This window comes from Tenrec ecaudatus, chromosome 1, assembly GCF_050624435.1.
Source record: "Tenrec ecaudatus isolate mTenEca1 chromosome 1, mTenEca1.hap1, whole genome shotgun sequence".
In the NCBI taxonomy this organism is placed as follows: Eukaryota; Metazoa; Chordata; class Mammalia; order Afrosoricida; family Tenrecidae; genus Tenrec; species Tenrec ecaudatus.
The window spans coordinates 149,007,803-149,032,833 of NC_134530.1; the positions used below are offsets into that span (position 1 = coordinate 149,007,803).

General features: G+C 46.4%; 1 protein-coding gene across 3 annotated transcripts; it reads left to right on the top strand.

The window, feature by feature from the left end:
* The first annotated feature begins 104 nt into the window (after positions 1–104).
* DCLRE1B (DNA cross-link repair 1B) lies at positions 105–16,857 on the top strand. Of its 3 annotated transcripts, XM_075559589.1 has the most exons (5): positions 450–563; positions 1,014–1,132; positions 1,575–1,740; positions 2,159–2,341; positions 13,042–16,856. In XM_075559589.1, exons 3-5 carry the CDS (start codon positions 1,653–1,655, stop codon positions 14,073–14,075), a joined length of 1,305 nt encoding a protein of 434 aa, XP_075415704.1. In that variant the 5' UTR covers positions 450–563; positions 1,014–1,132; positions 1,575–1,652; the 3' UTR covers positions 14,076–16,856. The 3 variants fall into 3 exon arrangements, with proteins under 3 accessions (XP_075415699.1, XP_075415712.1, XP_075415704.1); XM_075559584.1 differs by lacking the exon at positions 1,014–1,132 and having other exon boundaries at positions 105–563; positions 13,042–16,855; XM_075559597.1 differs by lacking the exons at positions 1,014–1,132; positions 1,575–1,740 and having other exon boundaries at positions 424–563; positions 13,042–16,857.
* Positions 16,858–25,031: the final 8,174 nt, after the last annotated feature.

Here is a 25,031-nt window from a genome sequence, read left to right on the forward strand (position 1 = left end):
TCCCCAAACCTTTCACCTCAAGGCGCAGCCGCGCGGCTCCCCCTGGTGGGCACTCGGAAATCGGCTGCTTCGGTCTGGCTCCGCCCAGCAGCGCGCGCGCTGTGAGTGCCCGGGCTCCTCCCAGTTCCCGCGCGGGTGGGAGTGGCGCGCCATCAACTGTCTTCCGCGATGTGGGGGTCCCACCCCAGCGCCCCCTGGGCACGGCTACTTCCTTCTTTCCGCTCACTTCATTAATTCTTTCCGCCACTGGGCTTCCTTTTCCTTTGAAGCCCGACTCCTGTGTCCGCCTAACTTCGGCGGGTGCCGTTGCGGAGGCGGCACGCGGCAGCCCGACCTCATGAAGAGCCCCCTGGTGACTCTCCAGCCCCGCCACCATGAACGGAGTGCTGATTCCCCACACGCCCATCGCGGTGGACTTCTGGAGCCTGCGCCGGGCGGCCTCCGCGCGCCTCTTCTTCTTGTCCCACATGCACTCGGATCACACCGCGGGCCTGACTAGCACCTGGGCCCGGCCTCTCTACTGCTCCCCCATCACCGCCTACCTCTTGCATCGCCGCCTACAGGTATGAGGGCCTGGGTCCCGTCTCCGAAGGCATCTGGGTGGGGACTCCAAGCTCCAGGATGCAGACTTGGGGGTGGGTAGGTGGGTGGGGTGGGGTGTTTGCGCTTATGTGTCACTGCCTTGGAGCAGAACTCTGTGGACCAGGAGACTAACTTTCCACATTTGAATCCAGAAGTGCATCTGTAACCCATGATCATGTGGCGCCCCGTTGACCAGCTAGGACATTTCAGCTATAAATTGAGAAGCTCTGTTTGTCCACTTCTTGCTGACAGGAGGCCCAGGGTTCCCAAACGTGCCTGTCTGAAGAATCCACACAATGTACTGGCTAACTGCGAGGGAGCTTCAAAATTTTCTTGGACAAGTGGAGTTAAATGATAAGGGAATTTTTCCACAGACTTTTTTTAATGGAAAGATAGAGATCACCATTTATTGAATGCTCATTATGACCTAGGAACCGTGCTCTACACTACCATCAAGTGATTCCAGCTCATAAAGAGATGCCCCTGAGAGCAGAAAGCCCGATCTTTCTCCTGCACAGGCAGTTGGTGGGTTTGAACCACTGACATTTAGGTGAGCAGCCTAATGTGTGACCCACTAACCCACCATGGCTCTGTGTGTCAGTCAAGCTAGGGCATGAATCACTAGTCCAACCCACTTGTACTCACGTTACTCTGTGAGTCCTATCCCCTGATTTCCTATCGTGGGAACTTGCTCGTTGAAGGTGTGCATCCACAAACTTTTGAAGCCCCTAGTTTACAGTTTCTCCAGGCTTTTCCAGGCTTCCCTTGTCCCCCAGATTCCTAGGTCTAGGAATCTGTCCAGAAATCTCCAAGTACACTGTTTTCTTAGAAAGTTGCACAGAGGGTAGAGTGGAGAGAGGGGGACCAAAGGACAGATGGCTTGGGATCACCCATCATAGCTGTACCATGGAGTCTAAGGATTTGATTGGGGAAAACTAGGGAGGCATCAGGGAAGAGTCTGTGGTCTGCAGGATGGCCCACTGTTTCCTCAGGTATCTAAGCAGTGGATACAGGCCCTGGAGGTTGGTGAGAGCCACGTACTGCCTCTAGATGAAATTGGCCAAGAGACCATGACCGTCACCCTCATTGATGCCAATCACTGCCCTGGCTCTGTCATGTTTCTCTTTGAAGGATACTTTGGAACCATCCTCTACACAGGTGGGTCTCCTGAGGGGTCCCTCCCACCTTCCCAGAATAGCTACTGATTCTTAAGCAGCCTTAATTCATAATGGAAGACAGGGTGTCTCACCCTTTATTTATTTATTTATGGAAGAACAGTGACCCTTTCTCAATCTGTTTCCCACTTCTGCAGAGTAATTTAAAATCAGGAGCAGAATGAAACTTTCCACAAAGAAGGGCCCGGTACTTAACTACGGGCCAGTAAACAAACGACCATCTGTTGTGAGGTTGGAAGAGGCTTGTCTTCCAAACTTTGGATTTTTGTCTCTGTGGGTCATCCTTCTGAAATCCCTTTTCTGGATCAGGAAAAACTGACTAGATCCTGAGACTCCTTGGACCAGAAGCTGTAATAGGGATTCCTAAGCAATCCACTGCCCTCCTTTGCTTCTTCTTGCAGGTGATTTTCGATATACGCCATCTATGTTAAAGGAACCAGCGCTGAGGCTGGGGAAGCAGATCCATACCTTATACCTAGACAACACCAATTGCAACCCAGCCCTGGTTCTTCCTTCCCAACAAGAAGCTACCCGCCAGATTATTGAGCTCATTCAAAAGTACCCACAACATAATATAAAGATTGGTGAGTGCTTCCCTGGCCTTTTTCTCACTGGATAGCAGTAAATCTAGGTTCTTTGAGGGTTCTTATGTATGTCAAGTCTTTGTGCAGATCTCACCTCCTTTAGGAAGCCTACCCTGATCTCCTTATTTAAAGCAACTGACCTGCCACCTAAAAGGAGCCCTGGTGGCAGAGTAGTCACCTGTTGGGGTGCTAACCAGAAGGATGACAGTTTGAAACTACCAGCCCATCCTCAGAATATAGTCAAGGCTTTCTACTTCTGTAAAGACTTAAGGTCTCAAAAAAAAAAAAAAAGACTTATGGTCTCAGAAACCCACAGGGCAGTTCTACTCTGCCCTGTAGGGTTACTGTGAGTTGAAATGGACTTGGCATTGAGTTTAGCTTGTTATGGTTTGACCTGTCACCTCACCTCCACATTCCTAACTCGAGAGTCCCTGTGAAGTCCTACTTTCTCTTTTTCTCATAGCACGCATACCCTTCCTGTAGGCTGTATCCGTGTAAAAAATATGTGGCTGTACACACATACTTCCATTCCCACACACACTGCTGTCCATTCCTTGAGAGAGCGGGTGAAAGCGGGAAGAAGCTTCGATATTTAGGTGGCTGAGAAGCAGCAGCCTGTGTGCTAGAGCACAGCGTGTGAAGGAGAGGTAGGTGAAGAGACAGGTGGGGCCGGACCAAGACTGGTGTAAACTATTTTGAACTTGATCCTACCTATCACCATGGTTCTTAAGGACAAAGAACTGTTCAAGAAACTTATATAGGAGAGGGACAAAATTGCCCTTATCATCTTACAATATATAATTGACTGATTGAATGTATTCTGTTTCTGTTGTCTATTTCCTCCTTCTAGAATGTAAGCTTAATAATGTCAAGACTCTTAGGTTTTACTTATTGGCTATATCCTGAATGCCTAGATTCATTCTAGACAAAGGTGGTAAAATAATTGTTATATAAATGAGTAAAATGGATCAGAGCATAGACTTTTAAGGGAGGGTTGCGCTATAAATTAACCTAATGCTGCCAGGTCTTTCCTGAGCATGTGCTAAGCTCTGACCTAGCTGCATTCCTGCACATGTGTGTGACCTCTCAGGACCCCAGGAACATCTTGGGGCGTTTCAAAGAATGCTCCCACTCAGCGGGAGCCCTGGTGGTGGCGTGTGCTACCCACGGAGCCATGATCCCAACTCACAAGTTACTCCACAGGAGAAAGATGGGGTTGGTTTCGAGTCATAGGGACCCTATACGACAGAGTAGACCAGTTTTGTCAGGTTTCTGAGACTGTAAATACAAGCAGACAGCCCCTCTTTCTGAAGCATTTGGGGCACTTTTCTTTCAGAGTGGACTTTTAAGATACGTAGTAATGTGTTGTAATAGATTTGATACTACATGTGTTTTGTTGTTGTTTCCAATATTATAATAAATCCTCCAGAGATTTGCCACCATTTTGCATTTCCAAATGAGTTTAAGCAAAAGCATTGAAAAATTGTACAGCCTTCTGGGACGACTACCCAATTTAATTAAGAAATAACTCCTCTCAGGGTTACTTGGATATTTGCGAAGACCTCTCAATCCTATAAGAAGGATGTAATCACTGTCATTGAATTGTGTATATGGAAATGTACATTAAAGAAAGAACTGTCAGCCCCAGTTAGTCTTTGACATTTTAAAGCAGACTCTACTCTGAGAGGCACTGCTCTCTAGAAAGCTATGGTGGGGGCTTGATTAATGTTGTAAATATTTGATAGACCCCAACTTTGAGCTAGATTAATCCATTGCAGGCTATTGACTTGATGAACATTATTGATTTTTACATCTTTGGCTTATAGTTGTTGGTGCATAAATTTCAATGATGGTCTTAATCTGCATTGAACATTAACGACTGACAACCTGACAGGTTGTGGGATGACATCAGGAATGTCACATGACGAAAGTAAATGATCATTAAAAAGATAGTAAAGAAGGACAAGACCGAAATGGATTTCAGAAGAGACTCCGAGACCGGCTCTTGACGTAGAACAGCTACGGCGAATGGAAGGAAGGAAGATGAAGTACGGGAGGGAATTAGAAACCAACACTCAGCATTTCTCAAGCTGAAACAACTGAAGCAAGCAGTCAAGCCTGGAGTCGTAATATTGAGTGGTTTGATGGGCAGAATGTTGAATAATGCCGGAAGCATCAAAGGAAGGTGAAAGAAAGAAATACACCGAGTAATTAAACCCAAAAGAATTGGTCAGTGTCCGAGTGTTTCAGGAGGCAGCATGTGATCAAAAGCTGATGGTCCTCAAGGAGTCCAAGCCGCGCTGAAGGCACCGACAAAAAGCAAGACTCCAGAAGTGGAAGGAACACCAACTGAGATGTTTCGGGAAACAGATGCAATGCTAGAAGTGCTCATTCATCTATCTCAAGAAATTTGGAAGACGGAAACTTGGCCAACCAAATGGAAGAGATGCATATTTTGGTCTATCCCAGAGAAAAATAGTCTAAAAGAATATGGAAATGATGTAGCAGCAATGTTAACATTGCAAATTTTGTATAAGTAAAGTTTTACTGAAGATAATTCAAAAATGGTTGTAGCAGTGCATGGACTGGGAATTGCCAGACATTCAAGCCAGACTCAAAAAGGATATGGGACAAGGTGTGTCCTTGCTGATGACAGGTGTATGGTCAGTGAGCAGAGACTACCAGAAGAATGTGTACCTGTGCATTACTGACTGCACAAAGGCATTCACTTGTACAGATGATGACAAGTTATGGATAACATATAGAAGCATGGAATTACAGAATACTTAACTGCACATGCAGAACATATAGGACGTACACATAGAGTAAAAGGCAGTTTTCTACGAGAACAGGATGAAAAAAACAAGTTCTTTTAAAATCAGGAAAGGTGTTTGTCAGGATTGTATACTGTCATCACCTTTCCCTGTCTCTTTACGAAGCAAGTAATCTGAGCGGCTAAACAGTATGAAGAAGGACTTGTCATCAGGATTGGAGGAAGACCCATTCACAGTCTGATAAGCTTGCTGAAAGCACTTGCTGATGGAGATGAGCGTCCCCCCATAAAGAAAATGAAAATCCTCACCACCTGACCAGGGGATAACAGCATGATAGACAGAGGAGAGATTGAAGTATCAAGGATTTTATTTTACTTGGCTCCACAACCAATGCCCATGGAAGCAGCATTCATGAGATCAAAGGACGCGTTGCACTGGGCAAACGTGCTGCAAGAGATTTCTTTTAAAGTGTTATAAAGTCAAGATGTCACTTTGAGGACTCAGGTGTACCTGCCCCAAGCCATGATATTTTCCTGTTCCATTAACGCATGTGAAAACTAATCAGTCAATAAAGACTACTGCAGGGAGGGAAAGAATTGACAACTTTGGGTTATGATGTTGATGAAGGGTGTTGAATATACATACCATAGACTGCCAGAAAACAAATCTGTCTTGGAAGAAGTATAGCCAGGATGCTCCTTAGTGGTGAGGATGGTGAGATGTTGTCTGATCAGACAGCTCATCAGCAGACACCAGTCCCTGACAAACAAGGCAGCATGTTTGGTAGAGGATCAGCAAACGAGAGGAAGACCCTCAATAAGATTGTAATAGCAGCTACAACAGTGAACTCAAACATAGCAAGATTGTGAAAAGGTTGCCCCACCATTCAGCCTTCTGTTGTAAATTGGAACCAAATTGACAGCACCTAACAATACCACTGATGTGCCATAGTTTCTCAGAGCAGGGGTTCTCAACCTGTGGGTCGCGACCCAACGGGATTGAATGACCCTTTCACAGGGGTCGCCTAAGACCATCGGAAAACACATAAATATTTTATAATATATAAGTACATATTGCTTTGTGATTAATCACTGTGCTTTAATTATGTTCATGTTCAATTTGTAACAATGAAAATACATCCTGCATATCAGATACTTAACATTATGATTCATAGCACTAGCAAAATTAGTTATGAAGTAGCAATGAAAATTTTATGGTTGGGCGTCACAACATGAGGAACTATTAAAGGGTCGCAGCATTAGGAAGGTTTAGAACCACTACCTTAGAGGCTTTGGAAATAGAAAGATAAATGTGTTCTTTAACTTTGAGGGTTTACATCCAGTAGACCTCAACTAAAACCCACAGCCATTGAGTTGATGCTAATTCATAGTGACCGGTAGGGGTCACTTCCCCTATGAGTTTCTGAAACAAATTCTTTGTGAGACTAGGAAGCCTCGACTCTCCTGCAGAGCAGCTGGCAGTTTTGAACTTGCAGTTAGCAGTCCAATGTGTAACCACTATGTCACCAGGGCTCCTACATCTAGTAGGAATAAAAGAAAGAATCACTGCCATCGAGTCAGTTCTTACTCATAGAGACCTATAGGACTGGGTAGACTGCCCCTGTGGGTTTCTGAGACTGTGACTCTTTACAAGAGTAGAAAGCCTCTTCCTTCTCCCTCAGAGCAGTTGGTGGTTTCAAAGGGCTAGCCTTGAGCTTAGCAGCCCACAGCACCATGTTAAAGGAGAGATGGGATAGAGGTAGGAAGAAGGAAAGGTAAAAGAAAATCAGTTGCATTTACATCCAAGGTGAGGTTTTGCACTTTGATCAGGAATAAATGAAATCTGCTTGTAGGCTTGAATCAGATCTTCAGGAAAATTCTCTATTAAATAACATCTGTTCCATTACTATAAAGAACCCTGGGGGCACTATCAGGTAAACACTGGACTCCTAGCCACAGGTCAGTGGTTCAAACCCATCAGCCACTCTGTGAGTATAAGATGAGGCTGTCTTCTCCCTTAAAGAGTTACAGCCTCAGAAGCGCTCTATAGGGTTGCTATGAATTACATTAACTCAGTGGCAATGGATTTGGTTTGGTTGGGTTTCATCACCATAAACATCCATATTTAGGTCTTTGTTTCTTCTATATAAATACTGGGCTTTCTAACTGAACTTCAGCTTCCAGCATCTTTGTATCCCAGCCATTGAATAACCCTGCTGCCATGTTCCCTTTTTCCTAAAAGTCTGCTGTAATCATCTTTCTATGTATGATTCCAGATCTTTTGTTTTCCCAAGTAGCCTGCAGACTTTTTATTCTGATATCCAGAATCCTCTTTTATTTGACCGAAGTGAAGGCTTTGGGCCTAGTGTTATATCTTTCTTTGTACCCTTTCTTATACTCCATGGTCCAGTCCAACGGGAGTGATGACCGTTCCCCAAACGCACCCACAGCTTCCTTGCTTCTGTGATTTTGTTTATACTGGGCCCCTCTGCTGCATTTGACAACGTGATCTTCTGCACTTCAGACTGGTTTGTCTAGCTGCCTGCTTGACCTCAATCCCTAGATACCTCAAACATAGCACATCCACACTGAACTCATTCCATCCTTCAACCTAGTCCTGAATTTTGAGTCTGTCAAGTACTCTCTCCACGTTCATCAGCCTTGCTTCCCCAGTAGGAGTGCTTAGAGTTATTCTTACTGTCTTCCTTCATATCGGCTGGATCACTCAGTCATGCATCCTAAATAGTTCTTAAATCTATTCCCTTGTTTCTATCCCTGTTGTTGGTAGCCAGCTCCTAACTCATGGTAATCACATGTACAATGGAATAAAACACAGCCCAGTCCCGTGTCATCCCCATGATCAGTTATGAGTCAAACTGTTGTCATCCATAAAGTTTTCATGATCTCATTTTATGATGGCTTAGTGGTCCAATTCTCACCTTCCTTGTCAAGACCTTGGTTTGATTCCCAACCAGTACACATCGTGTTCAGCTACCCCTCATCTGTCATTGGAAGCTTGTGTGTGGCAACGATGCCTAACATTTTAGCAGAGCTTTTGGCTAAGGTGAACCTGGAAGAAAGGCCTGGTAACCTGCTCCCTAAAATCTATCCTTACTCAGCCTCCCCACCCCACAAAAAACTTATTTCATTGTCATCCAGCTCATTTTGACTCATAACAACCTAAGAGAACAGAGTAGAACTGCCCCAGAAGGTTTCCAAGGTTGGACTCTTTCGTGGGCACCGTCTTTCTTCCATGAAGTGGTGTCCTTCTGGTAACAGCTGAGTGCCCAAACACTGCACCGCCTTTATCCTTGTGAGTCAAGCAAACCGACACAAGCAGGCCCCTTGTGGCTGAGATGATTCCTCCTCAGTCTTCTTGCTGTGCCATCCTTTGTATTGGTCTCTCTGCCTCCATCTGTGGTCGCTCTCTTGCTCTCTGAAATGTTTTATTGTGTTTAAGGTCAAAGTTTATATCGTGAATTATGGCTCTATTTAATCGTTCATTTCCTACAGATTGTTCCATGATATTGGTTGCATTTTTCACAATGTATTTCTGCTCTCATTTCAATTCTGTTTGTTCTCTTGATTCATCTAGCTTCGCCGCTCTTCTTAGCTTCTTATATTTGGTTTAGGGTAAATGTTGGGCACTTGGTGTCATATGGTTAGCTGTCTGAGGGAGCTCAGTACACACAGGTGACGTTTATTTTTTAAGCCAATCTATTTTGGGGGGTGAAAGGTGACTGCTAGGAGTGGCATCAGTTCTATCATAACAGCTCTGTTCTATGCCAGGCTTTCACAGTCACTGAGTGATTCATTCAGAAATGCCTAGCTGACCAGGCCGTTGTCTTGCGCCAGACCTTCAGCAGCTGCCCTTACTTAGCCCAAACTCCATACTCAGCAGGGCACCTGAGCCCTCCATTGTCCTTACTGACCTTTCTGCTGCCATTTCTTGCCAGTCTCTTCTTTGTGCTCTAGTAACGTCAAACTCACTCCTCTTAAGATGTTCACCATCCAAGAGTTACCTTGCCCCATCTTCAGGACTGAGTTCAGATGGGGCTCTCATTACCTTCAGTCGTTGGCCACTTCTCACACGCAGGCTACTACTTCTGGTATTTGTTCATTCAGAGCAGCAGCATGGTGTCATTGGCACTCTGAGCCCCCAGGGGGATGCTTCATAGGTGCCCTCCTGCAACTTAGGATACCTGGGATGTTGGCAGCTAATATGCTGGGCTGCAGGCAGCATCACTGTCCAGGTGATGAGCTCAGTCACCTGTGTGTCCAGAAGGCTATGTCCTTTGACTGTACCGGGAGGCCTCAGCAGAAATGTCCAAGAAGGAGCGCAGTGTGTTATCAGGAGGCTGTGAAGACTGCAGGCACACACATCTTATGCCGAAAGGAGATCATGATTAGTTAACCCAGGGCTTTTCCCAAATGGTGATGTCTTCACCATCTAATGGGTTATGACAAACCATTCACGTTTGATCTGGAAGAAGCTAGTAAAAAGAAACCACTTAAAGATGAGAAAGGGATCCCTTGTGTTTATGTCTGTGCTTGAGTGTGACTTATCTTTCAAGGTACAGAAATAAAATTGCCATTACTTTTGTATCTTAGGTGACTGATGGTAAGAACTGTTTGAAACACCAATCAAACAGCTTTGAATTCATTTTCAGTGAATGACGACCCTTTACAATAAAACAAGCTATGCCTGGAGGAAAGATTTTTTTTTGTTTATTTGTTTGTTTTTAATTTAAAGTTTTAGCTCAGTAGTCATTTTCAGGGAACTCTCAAATTCCACCAGCAGGCGGGTGCTCTTCTGTGCCCTCATATTGCGTACATCTCCCAAACATTTCCTCTAAGCACCCTCAGCCTGTGCCCCACAGACTGTACTTCGTTTTTAAAATAATATTTTACTGTGTTTTAGGTGAAAGCTTATGAAGCACAAGGTCCCCACTTACAATTTCCACACAGATTCTCCAAGGGTACTAGTTACATTTTAAATGACAGGTCAACGTTCTTGTTAACTGCATCTTGGTGGTTCTGTTTTCAGTACTTTCCTTTCCCCGCCCTCTTACCTTCTGCTCGTTGTTAAAGAGTGATGAGTGAATTTGTAGACCGGTATAGATGGGACTCTGTACTCAGAAGTAGCAGCCCTCAATTGCACTAAAAGACATCCTTCTAGTTTCTGTTCAAGATTGGAAGAATATCTCAGGGAACCATCCAGTCTCAACTGGCCTTTTAAGCCTGGCTCTTTTTTAAAAAAAAAATTGGGTTTTACTAAGGGGTGCAACAGAACAGCAAGGGGAGCAGAGCAACGAAGTACCCAGGAAATACCAAAAATAGACTTTGGGGCCAGGACGTGGCACCCCATCATACTCCACCAGAAAACACTCATAAAGGTCAACAAATGGGCCTTGAACAATTTATAGTCTTTTCTTTCTCTTTTTGGTCATTGGTTTTGTTGTTGTTGTTGCTTTTGTTGCTTTGTTTTGCTCTGTCTCTTTTTGTGTGCATATTATTATCTCTGCAGGTCTGTCTAGATAAGATAGGCAGGACAAACAACCTGGAGGAGGAGAAAACAACAGACCGACAGTTCCTGGGGGACATGGGAGAGGGAGGTGTGGAGGAAAGGAAGTGGTGTTAACAAACCCAGGGACAAGGGAACAACAAGTGATCCAAAGTCAGTAGGGAGGAAGGTGTAAGAGGCCTGGTAGTGCTTGATCAAGGGCACTGTAAACTAGAGGAATTACTGAAAGCCAAATGAAGACTGAGCATGATAGTAGGACAAGAGGCAAGTAAAAGGAAATAGAGGAAAGAACCAAGAGGAAAAGGGCATTTATCGAGGTCTAAATAAAGGCATGTACATATATAAATATATTTATATATGATGATGGGGAAATAGATCTATGTGCATATATTTATAAGTTTAGTATTAAGGTAGCAGATGGACATTGCGTCTCTACTCAAGTACTCCTTCAATGCAAGAACACTTTGTTCTATTAAGCTAGCATTCCATGATGCTCACCTTCACGACACAATCGCTGAAGACAAAGGGGGTGCATAAGCAAATGTGGTGTTGAAAACTGATGGTGCACAGCTATCAAAAGATATAGTGTCTGGGGCCTTAAAGACTGGAAGATAAACAAGCGGCCATCTAGCTGAGAAGCAACAAAGCCCACATGGAAGAAGCACACCAGCCTGTGTGATCACGAGATGTTGATAAGATCAGGTATCAGGCATCAAAGAACAACAAATCATATCATTGTGAATGAGGGGGAGTGCAGAGTGGAGACCCAAAGCCCACCTGTAGGCAACTGGACATCCCCTTACTGAAGGATCCTGAGGAGGAGACAAGTCAGTCAGGGTGCAGTATAGCACTGATGAAACTTCAACTTTCCTCTAGTTCTTTAATACTCCGCCCCCCCCCCCTTCCAACTATCATTCCAATCCTACCTTACAAATCCAGCTAGACCAGAGGATATACACTGGTACAGATCAGAGCTGAATATACAGGGAATCCAGGACAGATAAACCCCTCAGGACCAATAATGAGAGTAGTGGTACCAAAAGGGGAAGGGGAAGGTGGGGGGAAAGGTAGAACCAATAAGAAGGATGTACATATAACCTCCTCCCTGGGGGGTGGACAACAGAAAAGCAGGTGAAGGGAGACATTGGACAGTGTAAGACATGACAAATAATAATTTATAAATTATCAAGGGTTCCCGAGGGAGGGAAGGGTACAGGAGGGAGGAGGAAAAATAAGGAGCTGATACCAAGGGCTCAAGTAGAAAAAAAATGTTTTGAGAATGATGATGGCGACAAATGTATAAATGTGCCGGACACAATGAATGTATGTATGGATTGTGATAAGAGTTGTACGAGCCCCCAATAAAATGATTTAAAAAAAAGAATTTGGGTTTTCTTACAGGATCCATTCATTGTGGCCTTGGTCAGAACACTGGTGATTGTAGCCAGGCACCACCTAGTTCTTCTTGTCTTGGGGTAGATGAAGCTTTGGTTCATGTTGGCTATTTGTTCTTCAGTTTCTTCTCTGGAACTTTGGTTTCCTTGTTTTTGCTCTTAGCAAGAAGTGACCAATAGTTGTGTCTTCAGTGGCTGCTCATGAACTTTTAAGACTCAGGTGCTACTCACCTCACTAGGATACAGAATATGAGCTTCTTTCTGTCTACATATGTATACTCACCTGCGCCTGCCCACTCACATGTATGCTTGAACACCTATGTATGTTACAATCGCTGATTTTGGGGCTGTTATAGGTGGTGTTCCCAAATTACGTATGTCATATTCTTTAGCATGAGCATCCATTCTTTCTCATGCACTTCTTCATGGCATCACTTACTTTGGACAAGCTGTGTGACTTTTCCCTTCACTCAAAATAACACATGTCTACACTCAAAAGAATGATGTCCTTCCCCCTCTCCCAAACCTGTCAGTAGTAACCACCAGTGAACATTGGTCTCTGTATGCATATCCTTATCTTCTTACAAAATGAGTATCTTCATGTTATTGACTTAGCATCCTCCAAATCCATCCGGGACTCATCCTTGTTCTTTATGGGGTGCAGGATTCCACTGAGGAATGTACCACATTTTGGGGGTGGGGGTGGGCTATTGTGACTAATTCTGTGCTAAATACAGGTGTGGCTGACTGTCATTCTTGAAAACCAAGACTATGTTTTTTTGTCTTCACGATGCCTCACTGAATCGTGATGGAACTGAATGAATGAGTGGATTCTGCGGGGTGTTACCCTATTCTCATATATCAGTTTAAGAGCCACCTCCTCCTGGCTAGTCCCCCTGATTGCCCCGTGAGTTCTGTGCATGCTTGTTCAACATTGCTTGCTTTATTGGGGCTTCCCCAGTAACTTCATCCTCTTCCCCCTCTCGCTTTCTCTTCTTTTACATCTTAGGACTCTACAGCCTGGGAAAGGAGTCCCTGTTGGAGCAGCTGGCCCTGGAGTTTCGGACGTGGGTAGTGCTGAGCCCTCAGCGCCTGGAGTTGGTGCAGCTGTTGGGCCTGGCCAATGTGTTCACAGTGGAGGAGAATGCTGGCCGCATCCATGCTGTGGACCATACCAAGATCTCCCGCATCACCATGCTGCACTGGAACCAGACCCAGCCTACCATTGCTATCCTCCCCACCAGCAGGAAAATCCACCGCTCCCACCCTGGTATCCACGTCATCCCATACTCTGACCATTCCTCCTACACCGAGCTCTGTGCCTTTGTGGCTGCCCTTAAGCCTTGCCAGGTGATGCCCATTGTTAGTCGACAGCCTTGTAGTCACTACTTTCAGGACCACCTGAGCCCCAGGCTCTCTCTGCCCCTGATTCCAGATTCTGTGCAGCAATACATGAGTTCTTTCTCAAGAAAACAGAGCTTCCTGTGGCTGCTGAAAAGGCGGCTAGAGAAGCCTCGGACCAAGGGCGTTGTGTTTGAACCCCTGAAGGACAGTGCTGCTCAGTGTCAACCTGATAGGGACCCCAAGAAGGTCAAGAAAGAGAACCTTTCTCCTGCTTTGCAGATCAAGAAGCAGTTGTTGCCAGGCCTCTGCAGCATAGACTGGCCGGGGCTGGTCCCTTTTTCCAGGTCTGCGGGAGCGTCCAGTGCAGTGTCTTCCCCCTCGGGCTTGGCAGTGCACGATGAAAAGTTTAACTCTCTAAAAACTGGGGAAGAACTTAGTATAGGGCCCCATTTAGGACCCACGGCTGATGAGGATGATCCAGCAACCACAGGGACCTTGGGGGCCTGGGTGGACCAGGATTCTCTGTCTTCCAGCCACAGGGCTGCCCCTCGTGCAACTGAGTTCAGAGGCCTGGCCCTCAAATACCTCCTGACTCCAGCAGACTTTTTCCAGGCAGAGTTCTGTTCCAGGAGCTTTGACCAGCAAGTGGAAAAATACCACAGAGCCCTTGCTGAAGTACAGAATGGCAGCCTTGTTTGATCCACCTGGCAAGCTGGGAGATGATGACTGATAGCACTATTTGTTGGGGGCCTTCTTTTACTATCTTCACGGGATCCTTGAGGACTCACCCACAGCAGCACCTCCCAGTCTCTGTGGAATCCTTGCTCACATTCTTGAAGCTGTTTGAAAAGCACTTTTCAGGATCATCTCTTCCAGGGTCACATGAAAAGTTCTGCGAAGGCCTGTAGGAACCAACTCTGTCCTTGCATTTAGTCCCGTACTTCTCGAACCTCCCTGAGCATGCAACAGAAAGTCCCAACCAACAGGGAGCCCAGGGTTCCCACTGTTACTTTGTGCAGGGCGTCCCTTTCTCCCTCTTCCCAGATGAACCTCCCCAGGTGGTGCTGTTTTTAAGTTTGGGACTGCAGTTTGATTTGATAAAGTAGTGTCAGAGCCAGCATGTCGTAGGTCCCAGTGTCATTGATTTGCTGTGACCCCAGCCAAGTTACTTCCTGTCACCGCCCTTCTGAGGGAACAGGAAGCAATGAAGAGGCCGCCTTTGACTCAGTGGTGGAAAGTTCCACATCTGACTCGTTTGTGTCACTGGGGACCCTGTAGGAGCAGAGCCTGCTACAGGGGCAGGAAGTTGGTACCCCTCACCCAGGCATTACCTGTAGCCCAACTGAACAGTCCAGCTCCCAGCTGCCTGGAGTCCCTGACAGCGTGGCTGACAGCGAGTTACAGAAGATCAGATGTGCTGGCAGACATCTCTGTGGTTGTTCGCATAGCTGGCATGTTTGCTGTCCCCCGCCCCGTTCAGGGAGCCGGAGCACACAGCCTGTTTGTTTTAGTATCCAGGGACAAGACCCGGATGCCAGCTGGCTGGAAGGGGTGGGAGTGTGTGCAGTTCCCTCCTGCCCTGCTTATGACCTGACCAAATGCCAAACCCATAAGCCAGCCAGCAGATACCACAGACATGAGCAAATGGGCTCAGAGAGGGCATGGGCTTTGGAGCTGGGCATGTGAATAAAAACAGCTTCAGAACCAAAGCCTTGCTCCTTAGACATAGGGGGTGCTGGTCCTTGTCAGGTGGGGTGGGGTCTGAAGGGGGGGGTTTGCTACTTTCGAAAGGAGCTGGGAAGGCTTAAAAAGTAGGCTACAGCCATGCTCTTGCACAAACTGTCCACAGTTCTGTCTTGCCAGTGACCTTAGCTGTAAGTCTGGGGGTCATCTACGAGAGCTCAGGCAGGAAAGCAGGAGTGCAGCCTGGGCCAATGGCTTCAATAGTAGAACTTCAGTTCTTCACCTAAAATCGGGATGAAATCTCTGCCCCACAGTTGCTCTGGAGATGAAATATTTGGTAAAATTCGTAGCGCAGTGTAAGTACATGAGTGTGTGTGGTGGGAGCTGACGTTGGGTCGGCCCCATTCACAGTGGCCTCTTGCGCAGCAGAGCGCGGTGCTTCCAATTCTGTGCCACTCCCTTAATCCATCGGAGATGAGCGGGTTGTGATCCATAGGGTCTCCAGAAGCAGATCACCAGACCTTTCTTCCTCATCTGTTTTAGTCTGGACATTCTACCGAAACCGGTTCTGTATCCTAGCCAGCAGGCAAGCCTGTGCTAACAGATGGGTGATGACTGCACAGGAGATGCGTTGACTGAGAACTGAAACCAGATCTCCTTTGCAGAAAGTGGGAAATCCACCCTTGAACCACCCGAACCACCAGTGTGTCCTTGTGTGACAGATGCCTCAAATGTTGGTTCTCTTAGCCTCAGGTTATTTAGAAAAGAAATGTTCTGTGTATAAAAGAGACCTCTTCTTGCAAAGAACTTAATTAAATAACACAAAGTTTGAGGCAAAAAAAGAGGCCTCAATAATTATAAATATAGGAAGAAGAAAAACAATGGTCATTTCTCCAAATGATAGGTTTACTTCTAGTCTTTTTCTATGGGATGTAAATGTGTCAACTAGACACCCCTATCTCCTACCCCCAAAGTGGGATGATACTGTAATCTTACATCCTGCATTTTACTGTCATAAAAATCTCAAACATGTTCTCTTATCATTAAGTTCTTCAAAATGGCATTTTTAAATGTATTTTTAAATCATTTCATTTGGGTTTTGTACAACTATTTTATCACAATCCATACAACCATCCACTGTATCAAGCACATTTGCACATCTGCTGCCATCATTTTCAAAACATTCTCTTTTCTACCCAAACCCTGGAAAAATGCCATTTTAATAGCTGCATGTGGGTCTACCTTCATTAAATCATGTTCGTGTTCAGTGTTGTGTACTGGTTTTTCACAGCTTTCCATACGACACAATGAGCATCCTGGTACGTCCATATGTTGGCATTTTTTTGTTTCCTTAATTTACTGGAAATGGGTTTAGAATTTTAAGGTCTTGATTCAAATTGTACTAAATTGCCCTTTAGAAAAAGATTCCTGATTTTCCTTTCTGCAAACAAGGGTAGCATTAAAATACCTTGGAGACTCATCAAGTTCACACAGTCCCATTAGAATTGCACCTGTTGACACGTGGAAAATCATCCCGTGTTGGATTAATAAATATTATTTACTACGCTGCATATACAGCAAGCCATATCCTGACTTCTTCAGGGAACCTCTTAGCTCACTTCTGGGTGACCCCAAGGTGGCTGGGAGAGATAAAGTAGTTCTCAGAAGAAGGGCCCCCCACAGCGGCCTTATCTTCTAGAAACAAGGGAGCCCATGTGTTCTGACACATGCTGTGTCACACGTTCCTAAAAGCTGGGCTGAGGAATTCAGATGAAGGGCAGACGGAAAGGACATGCTAAGTTTGGGTTTTAATGGCATATTTCCTTAAAGTAAATTTGACTTCTTAAAAGAGATTAGTAGTTGCTTTATATGATTTTTCAACACTTCCCTCATTATCAAATGCTGCATGGCGTAGATCTTTTAAATGTCCAATGAAAGCCATTTTCCGAATCTCAGGATGGTCCTGTAAATGAGTGAAGCTCAGGCAAGTCAACCTTGAAGGTAGTGGGAAAGGAGTTCCTAGAGGTCACCTAACTGTTGGTTTCATGATGTCTGGGAAAACTTGTACTTTTCCACACACAGACTGACAGTGGCTTATGTCCCTTTACAAGGGGAAAACTATATATATTCCTGGCTGGATGGAGGGGACTATCTTTCACTCCTGACCCAAATTGCCCTGTGTGGCAGGAAATAGAAGATGAATGAGTCTTGTTCTTGTCTCAAGCAAAGGGACTTGGGCCTGGGGTCTCTGTCTCAAGTCTACGCCCAAAGAACGGGTTTTCTCCATGTGCTTGATTCTTTCTGAAGCAGGAGAAAGTCTCGTTTGGCTCCTTGTGTACATATTTTGATGCTATCTCTAGAAGTCTGCCTGTTGCCAGCTATCCAGCTCCCACCCTCCCCAAGCAGCCCTGTTGATGAATGTAAAGCTAACTAGATCCCATCACGGTGTTCCCATGCACAGCAGAATGACATGTTGCCCCAGCTTTGTGACAATATCCTGGAGCTAACTGTGTGGCCCCTGGATATTGTGAGTACTTGTCAACCCAGGGTCTCATTCTGTTGTGAGGTTTTCACTGGTTGGGAATTGGAAGTAGGTTAGTGGCCTTTTTAGTCTACTGAGCCCTGGGGGGCAGAGTGGTTACTGCTAACTGCAAGATCAGTAGTTCAACCACCAGTCACTCCTTGGGAGAAAGATGAGAATTTCTCCTATAAAGTGAGCCTGCGAAGCAAGGATGGTGAGACTTCATCATGTACTTTGGACGTATCAGGAGAAAGACATGCTTGGTAAAGCATAGGGGCGGCGAAAGACAAAGACCCTCAACGAACTAGAAACAATTATGAGGATGGTGCAAGACCAGGCCGTGTCGCTATGGGTTGGAACCAACTCTGGCAGTGAGCTTGGTTTGGGGTTTGGTAGTTTGGAAGCTGTGCTGTACGCTGTCCATCATGGGTGACCGTGCTAGTATCTGAAATACCAGTAGCCTACCTTCTGGCATCATAGCAACATACAAGCCACCTCAGGACAGACTGACAGATTAGTCAACAGTCCCTTTGGCAAGCTATTTTCTTTTGGATTCCTGAGCTTCCCAAGACATCCTACACTGGCAGGAATGATTTCCCCTCTCCTTTATCACCAAATCTATAATAGCTTGTAGGATTTCTGGGGTGGTGTTGCTGGTGGGGGGTGGGGAGGAGTTGTTAGATGCCCTTGAGTTGATTGTGGCCCAGAGCAGCCCCATGCACAATGGAACCAAATGCTGCCCAGTCGTGTGCCACCCTCAACATTGTTCCTATGCCTGAGCCCATTGTTGAAGCCACGGTGTCAACCCCTCTTGTTGAGAGCCTTCCTCTCCTTTGCTGCCCCTCCGCCTCACCAAGCATGATGTCCTTCTCCAGGTGTAACACACAGTCTTGCCATCCTTCCTTCTAAGGAGCCACTCTATCCCAAGCTTGGTGCATTCCATTGCCTAAGCGCATGTGAAAGGTGGACATTGAATAAAGAAGACCGAAGAAGAACCAGTGCGTTTGAATTATGATGCTGGAGAAGAATACAGAAAGTACATGGGCAAACCCATCTGTCTTGGGATGGTTAAGCGTGTCTTTATTTGAACCACAGTGCTCTTATTCAGCTGTAACCTCCCACTTGACTGTCCTATTCTTGGATATTTTTCTCTGCACACATCCTTAACTTACCATGTCATAGAAAACACCAAGACTCTTAGGCTTGATTCTTCTGGGCAATTTCTTATTCAATCATCTTTCAGTCATAAAAAGCTTCCAGATTAGCCTTGGATTAATATTTCCATGTGTAAAATCCTGTTTTGTTATGGCTAGTTTAGCAGTCCTGGATCCTGCCGGAAGCTGTAGTAGATTCGGGGAGTGGTGATGAAGAGTCTGTGCTGCCCCCAGTAATTTGATCCCATCCTCAGTACACCTGCTGGAAGGTGTGCTCTCGAAGGGACTCACTCAACCCAAACCTACCAGCCTTTGTAGAAACCAAGAGTCCAGGTAGCACCCAAATCCTGGTGCTTAGATAATCAGTGTTTGGGGAAAGCCTGCCTTAGGAGGGGGGGAACCACAATCAGCTCAAATTCTTCAAATTCCCACCCATCATCATGCTTAAAGAACTATGATGGCACAAATGTTCTAGTATTCAGTTGCGTGCCCTGAGCCACTCAGTGGCCCCATGGGAGAAAGATCTGAAGACCTGCTTCTGTAAAGATTGTTGTTCTTGGGAGTTGTGAGGTTGAGCTGAACTCAAAGAGAACCCACGTGAGAGTAGAACTCCATTGGGTTTTCTGGTATGTAATCTTTATAGGTGCAGATCGCCACACCTTCCTTGAGCAACCACTAGGCAGATTCAAACTGACAACCCTTAGGATTACAGTTGGGTTTGACTACCTAAGCACTGTACCACCAGGGCTCCTTCCATGAAGATCACAACCAAGAAAACCCTAAGGGGCAGTTCTACTGTTACATGGGGTGGACTCCGCACAGGGACACCTAAGAACAGCATCCCAGGCTTAAGCCCCTTTCCAGTTTCCCTCTCAATCCCACTGCCACCAAGTCCATTCCCACTGGTAGTGACCCTGTGGGACAGAGTTGAACTGCTCCCTGGGGTTTCTGAAGCCATGCAGAATGTCTCACAGTGTAAGAAAAGAAGGGTTCTTGTTCTATTCTCCCTTTCAATGAAAAACCAAACTCATTGCCATTGAGTCAATGCCAACTCAGTAACCTTATGGAATAAGGTAGAACTGTCCCCAATGGATTTCCTGAAACCCTGAGGCTGTAACTCTTTATGAGAGTAGGAAACCCCATCTTTCTCCCGTTTTCAATAGTGGAATAACATCCTGTTGTTACCAGGAGCACTGGTGGCATAGTGGTTACACTTTGGGCTGCTAACTGCAAGGTCAGCAGCTCAAGACCACTAATTGCTCCTCAGGAGAAAGGTGGGGCTTTCTACTCCTGTAGAGTTATTGTCCAAAAAAAAAAAAAAAAAAAGCTAAAAGCTACCCTGCCCTATAGGGTCACGATGAGTCAGCAGTGCCTGGCAATGAGTTTGGGTTTAGGTCTTATCATGTCTTACTAACACATTTCCTCCTTTCATTAATAGCCAAGAACTTGAACATGTCTGTATAACATTTTAGGCCCACTTCTTTCCATGCATTTGATTCTCCTCTCTGTAAGACCGTGTGCGGTAATGGAAAACTAGAGCTCCTGCTACGTACTAGCTGTGTACATAGACTCTCAGGCAAATTACTAATTGCAACTCCACTTCCGCATCCTGAGAGCAGAGATAGTCATGCCATCTCTGAAGGTCTGGAGGGGGATGGCGGGAGATTAAAGGGCCAAGCACAACTGTTTGACCTGATTGCCCCTAAGGGACCTTACCTTCTGGTTAGAATGGACTGGTTGACCTTCCCAGTGTCTACATTCCAGGCTTAGAATGTCAGCTGTGGTGGGTGCTCCAGATAGGGAGGTCCCGGAGTGAGGTCTTGACAGAACTGCCCTTGCCTGAGGCAGCCAAAGTATTTGCCAGATAGAGAAAGAGATGAGGGTCAAATCATGGTAAATTCCAGTGCTGCCCTGAGCAGTTTTACCTGTCAAATTCTGAGGGCAAGGCCTATGTGCAATAGAAGACAAGGTAAACCAGCGCCTCCAGAGAGGTCCGCAAGGACAAGTGAAAGACTGCAGAAGAGGCTGAGAGATGTCCGAGGCTTTACCTTCTGCTACCCCTGGCTGGAGTGGGCATTGCAGAGCAGCACAGATCAACAAAGGGCCAGACACTAGGTTTTAGCAGCTTTGACATTGTTCTGCCATATCATCCCTTCAGCCCCTCAGTTTTGATCAGCCTTGGAATTCTCTTTTCAATGACTTTACCAGGGGTGGGGAACTGAGGGAAACAAGCACATCCTGCTCTGATATCCTTAAGCAGCTTCTCCTGTCTCTTACCTGCCCTTGGGCCACTCCTTCCATGCACACCTATCACTCACAAGCAAAACTCACTGCCCCCAAATCCATTGTGCCTCATGGAGACTATAAGACAGGGTAGAACTGCCCCTGCGGGTTTCCAGGACTGTCCTCTTTATAGGAATAGAAAGCGCCCTCTTTCTCCCATGGAGCTTTAAATCTGCAGCCTTTGCAGCTAACAGCCCAGCGTGTACCCACTGTGCCACCAGGGCTCCTTCAGACGTGTCTCTAGATATTCCAGCGTTCATGCCCTCCGATCTGTTGTCACACATGAAGCCTCAGGAAGATACCTTTGTACAGACTCTGAGGTAACTTGCCCCAGCCTGGGCTGTAGGAACAGGTCTGGTCTCCCAATCCCCTTATACCAGAGGTAACAGACTGCCAGCCCTCCTGCCAGACTTCACTCACTCACTGCCATCGGTGCCCTTGCCTATGACCCTATAGGTCAAAGTAGAACTGCCCCCGAGGGTTGCCAAGACTGTTTATGAGAGCAGAAAGCTTCAGCTGCTGGGGGCTTTGAACCGCTGACCTGGGTGCAGCCCAACTTGCAAGCGTCATGTCACTAGGGCTTCACAGCCCTGCTCAAACCTCATTTACTGGGCAGAGTGGAGACCCAAAGCCCACCTGTAGACAATTGGACATCTCACAGAACGGTCACAGAAAGGTATGCTGTAGGTAGGGGGAGAAAGGGGTAACCAATCACAAGGATCTACATATAACCCCCTCCCAGGGGGCACAAACAACAGAAAAGTGGGTGAAAGAAGACAGTGGTCAGTGTAAGAAATGGAAAAAATTTTAAATAAATTATCAAGGATTCATGAGGGAGGGAGGGTAGGGTGGGGAGAAATGAGCTGATACTAAGGGCCGAAGTAGAAAGAAAATGTTTTGAAAATGATGGCAACATGTACAAATGTGCTTGACAATGGATGGATGGATGGTGATAAGAGCTATAAGAGCCCCCAATAAAATGATAAATAAAACAAAACAAACCTCATTCACTATCTGAAGGCCAAGCCTTTAAAGTTTAACATCCACCCATCTGTTCCTCCCCTCCCTGATCCTTTCACTGGGCTCTCGGGTCTCCTGCTCTATGGGAAGCAAATTCCCTTCTGTTGATGACACTGTTTCTCTGTCTCCTTCCCCACCCTACCCACCCTTTCCTAAATTGAAGCCTAGCTCTCCTCAAACAACAGGACGTTTTTGGCCGACCCTCTTCTGCTATTCTCTCTCTCCCTACCCCACTCACTGTAGGAGCTCCGGTGGCATAGTGTTTGCATGTGGAGCTTCAATCTGCAAGGTTAGGAGTTTGAAACCACCTGCAGATCCTCAGGAGAAAGATGGGGCTTTCTACTCCCATAAAGAATGACAATATTAGCTTTGCGCAATGGCAATATCATAGGCAGTAAGGTTTATCCAAGGTGTGATTATTGCTAAAAGAATTACAACATTAGAAATTCACAGGGACAATTCTACCCTGCCCCCCAGGGTTGCTATGAGTTGATATTGGCTCGGTGGCAGCGAGTTTGCATTTTTGGTGTACCTCAGCGTGTGAAGGTGGAGTTGATGGCCTCTTGCTTTCCCTGCTGCTTCCTGACAAGTATGCCCATTTTCCCTCCGCCTGGTTTCACCTACCCCTTCCCACTTCTCCTTTATATCTCTTATAGTTCTGCATGGCTTCTCCATTTCGTCCCCCTCTTCATCTCCAAAGACCCCGAGTCCTCTCTACCGCACCATTGTGTCCTCACCACGTGTCACTTTTGAACTTTCTTTTCCCAGATTACTTGCTTAAACACCTCCTTGGCTAATGCTTTATTCTTCATCCGCCTGCTCCTGCCTTTACTACCCACCTCGTCTCCCAGGATGCATTCAGCTCACATCACTGCTTTGGGTCTTCTCCCTCAGATGTAGGTTTGCAACATTCCGGTTCTGGAGAAACCACGCCCTCTGCGCATCTGGATGTTGCCTGGGCCGGAGCGGCTCACCGCTGCTGCAGAAAGCGCCAGGCAGGCTGGCTGGCTTCGTTTTAAATATCTGACCCCACACATCAAAATGGCTTGTCCCACCCCTCACTCATTCACTGTCATCCAGTCAGTGCTGACTCATAGCGACCCTGTGGGACAGGGCACAACTGCCCCTGTACGTATCCCAGACTGTAATTCTTCACCGAAATCGAAAGCCTTGTCTGTCTCCCTTGAAGCAGCTGGTGGTTTCGAACTCCTGACCTTGCAGTGAACAGCCCACAGTGAAACCAATATGTCACCACACCCTTCTCTGGGAGGCTCCATGTCTAATTCGTCTTTTCTTTCCCCGGCCACCACACTACTACTAGTTGTCAGCAAACCCTGTTGACTCTGCCTCGACTATTATGAAATGCACTTGTTTTCCTATTTTCACCTCTGTCACCCTGTGCATCTTTTGTCTCTTAGCTGAGTCACTGTAAATATGTCTTCAGTGTTCTCCGGTCCCAACCACATACACACTCTAGTCAAGCACTGATGCCACAATGGGCTGCTATCTTAGAGGTTGGTGGTTTGAAGTAGCTCTCTAGGAGAAAAGATCTGGTGATCTGTTTCTGTAAAGGTTCTCACTCACTGCCAGTGAGGACTGAGTGGAGCTGCCCCTGTAGGTTTCTAAGACTGTAATGCTTTATGGGAGTAGAAAGCCTCCTTTCTCTCCCTTGGTGCAGCTGGTGGTTTCAAACTGCTGACCTTGCAGATTGCAGTCCAACGCATAACCACAACACCACCGGGACTCCTCGGTAAAGATTAGAGCCTAGAAAACTCTACGGGGCAATTCTGCTGTCCCATGGAATTGCTAGGAGTTGGCAGAATTGGTGCGATGGCACCCTACAGCAACCACAGGTCGTACAGCAGGCAGGGAACGACGACTTTTGACGTAAGCCATATGTCAGTGCCAATGTGCTTACAATGGTCTGTGTGGCCTACGGGGTCTGCAGCCCCTCTCCACTGCTCTCCCTCCACCCACTCGCTCTTCTCCAGCTACTCTAACCACCCCATTTCTCCATGGGCCAGGTAGTGCCCACTCGTCTCTGCCCTCTCGCTACCTTGTTTTCCATCCAGATACCTACAGAGCTCCTTCCTTTCCTTCACACATTTTCTCCGTAAGACTTTTTGAAGCCATCTTATTTAACCTTAAGAGCTCGCATGCTGCTGTGGGATAAGCAGCGGGTTACTATCCCAAGGTCAGTGGTTCAAACCCACCAGCCACTCTGTGGGAGAAAGAATGAGGTTGGCTGCTCTCATAAAGATTCACAGTCTCCTGAACAAGCGGCCATCTAGCTCAGAAGCAACAAAGCCCACATGGAAGAAGCACACCAGCCTGAGTGATCACGAGGTGTCTAAGGGGTCAGGTATAAGGCATCATCAGGAAAAAAAAATCTTACCATAGTGAATGAGGGGGGAAGTGCAGAGTGGAGACCCAAAGCCCATTTGTCGGCCACTGGAGATCCCCTCATAGAGGGGTCTAGGGGAGGAGATGAGTCAGTCAGGATGTGATGTAGCACCGATGAAGAATACAGCTTTCCTCCAGTTCCAAAATGCTTCTTCCCGCCCCCCCACCCCCCCAACTACCATGATCCAAATTCTACTTTGCAAGTCTGGATAGAGCAGAGGATTTACACTGGTGCAGGTAAGAGCTGGAGGCACAAGGAATCCAGGGCGGATGATACCTTCAGGACCAGGGGTGTGAGGGGCGATACTGGGAGGGTAGAGGGTGAGTGAGTTGGAAAGAGGGAACCGATTACAAGGATCTACATGTGACCTCCTCCCTGGGGGATGGACAACAGAAAAGGGGGTGAAGGGAGATGCCGGACAGGGAGAGATATGACAAAATAATAATTTATAAATTATCAAGGACTCATGAGGGAGTGGGGAGCAAGGAGGGAGGGGGAAAAAGAGGACTTGATGCAAAGGGCTTAAGTGGAGAGCAAATGCTTTGAAAGTGATTAGGGCAAAGAATGTACAGATGTGCTTTATACAACTG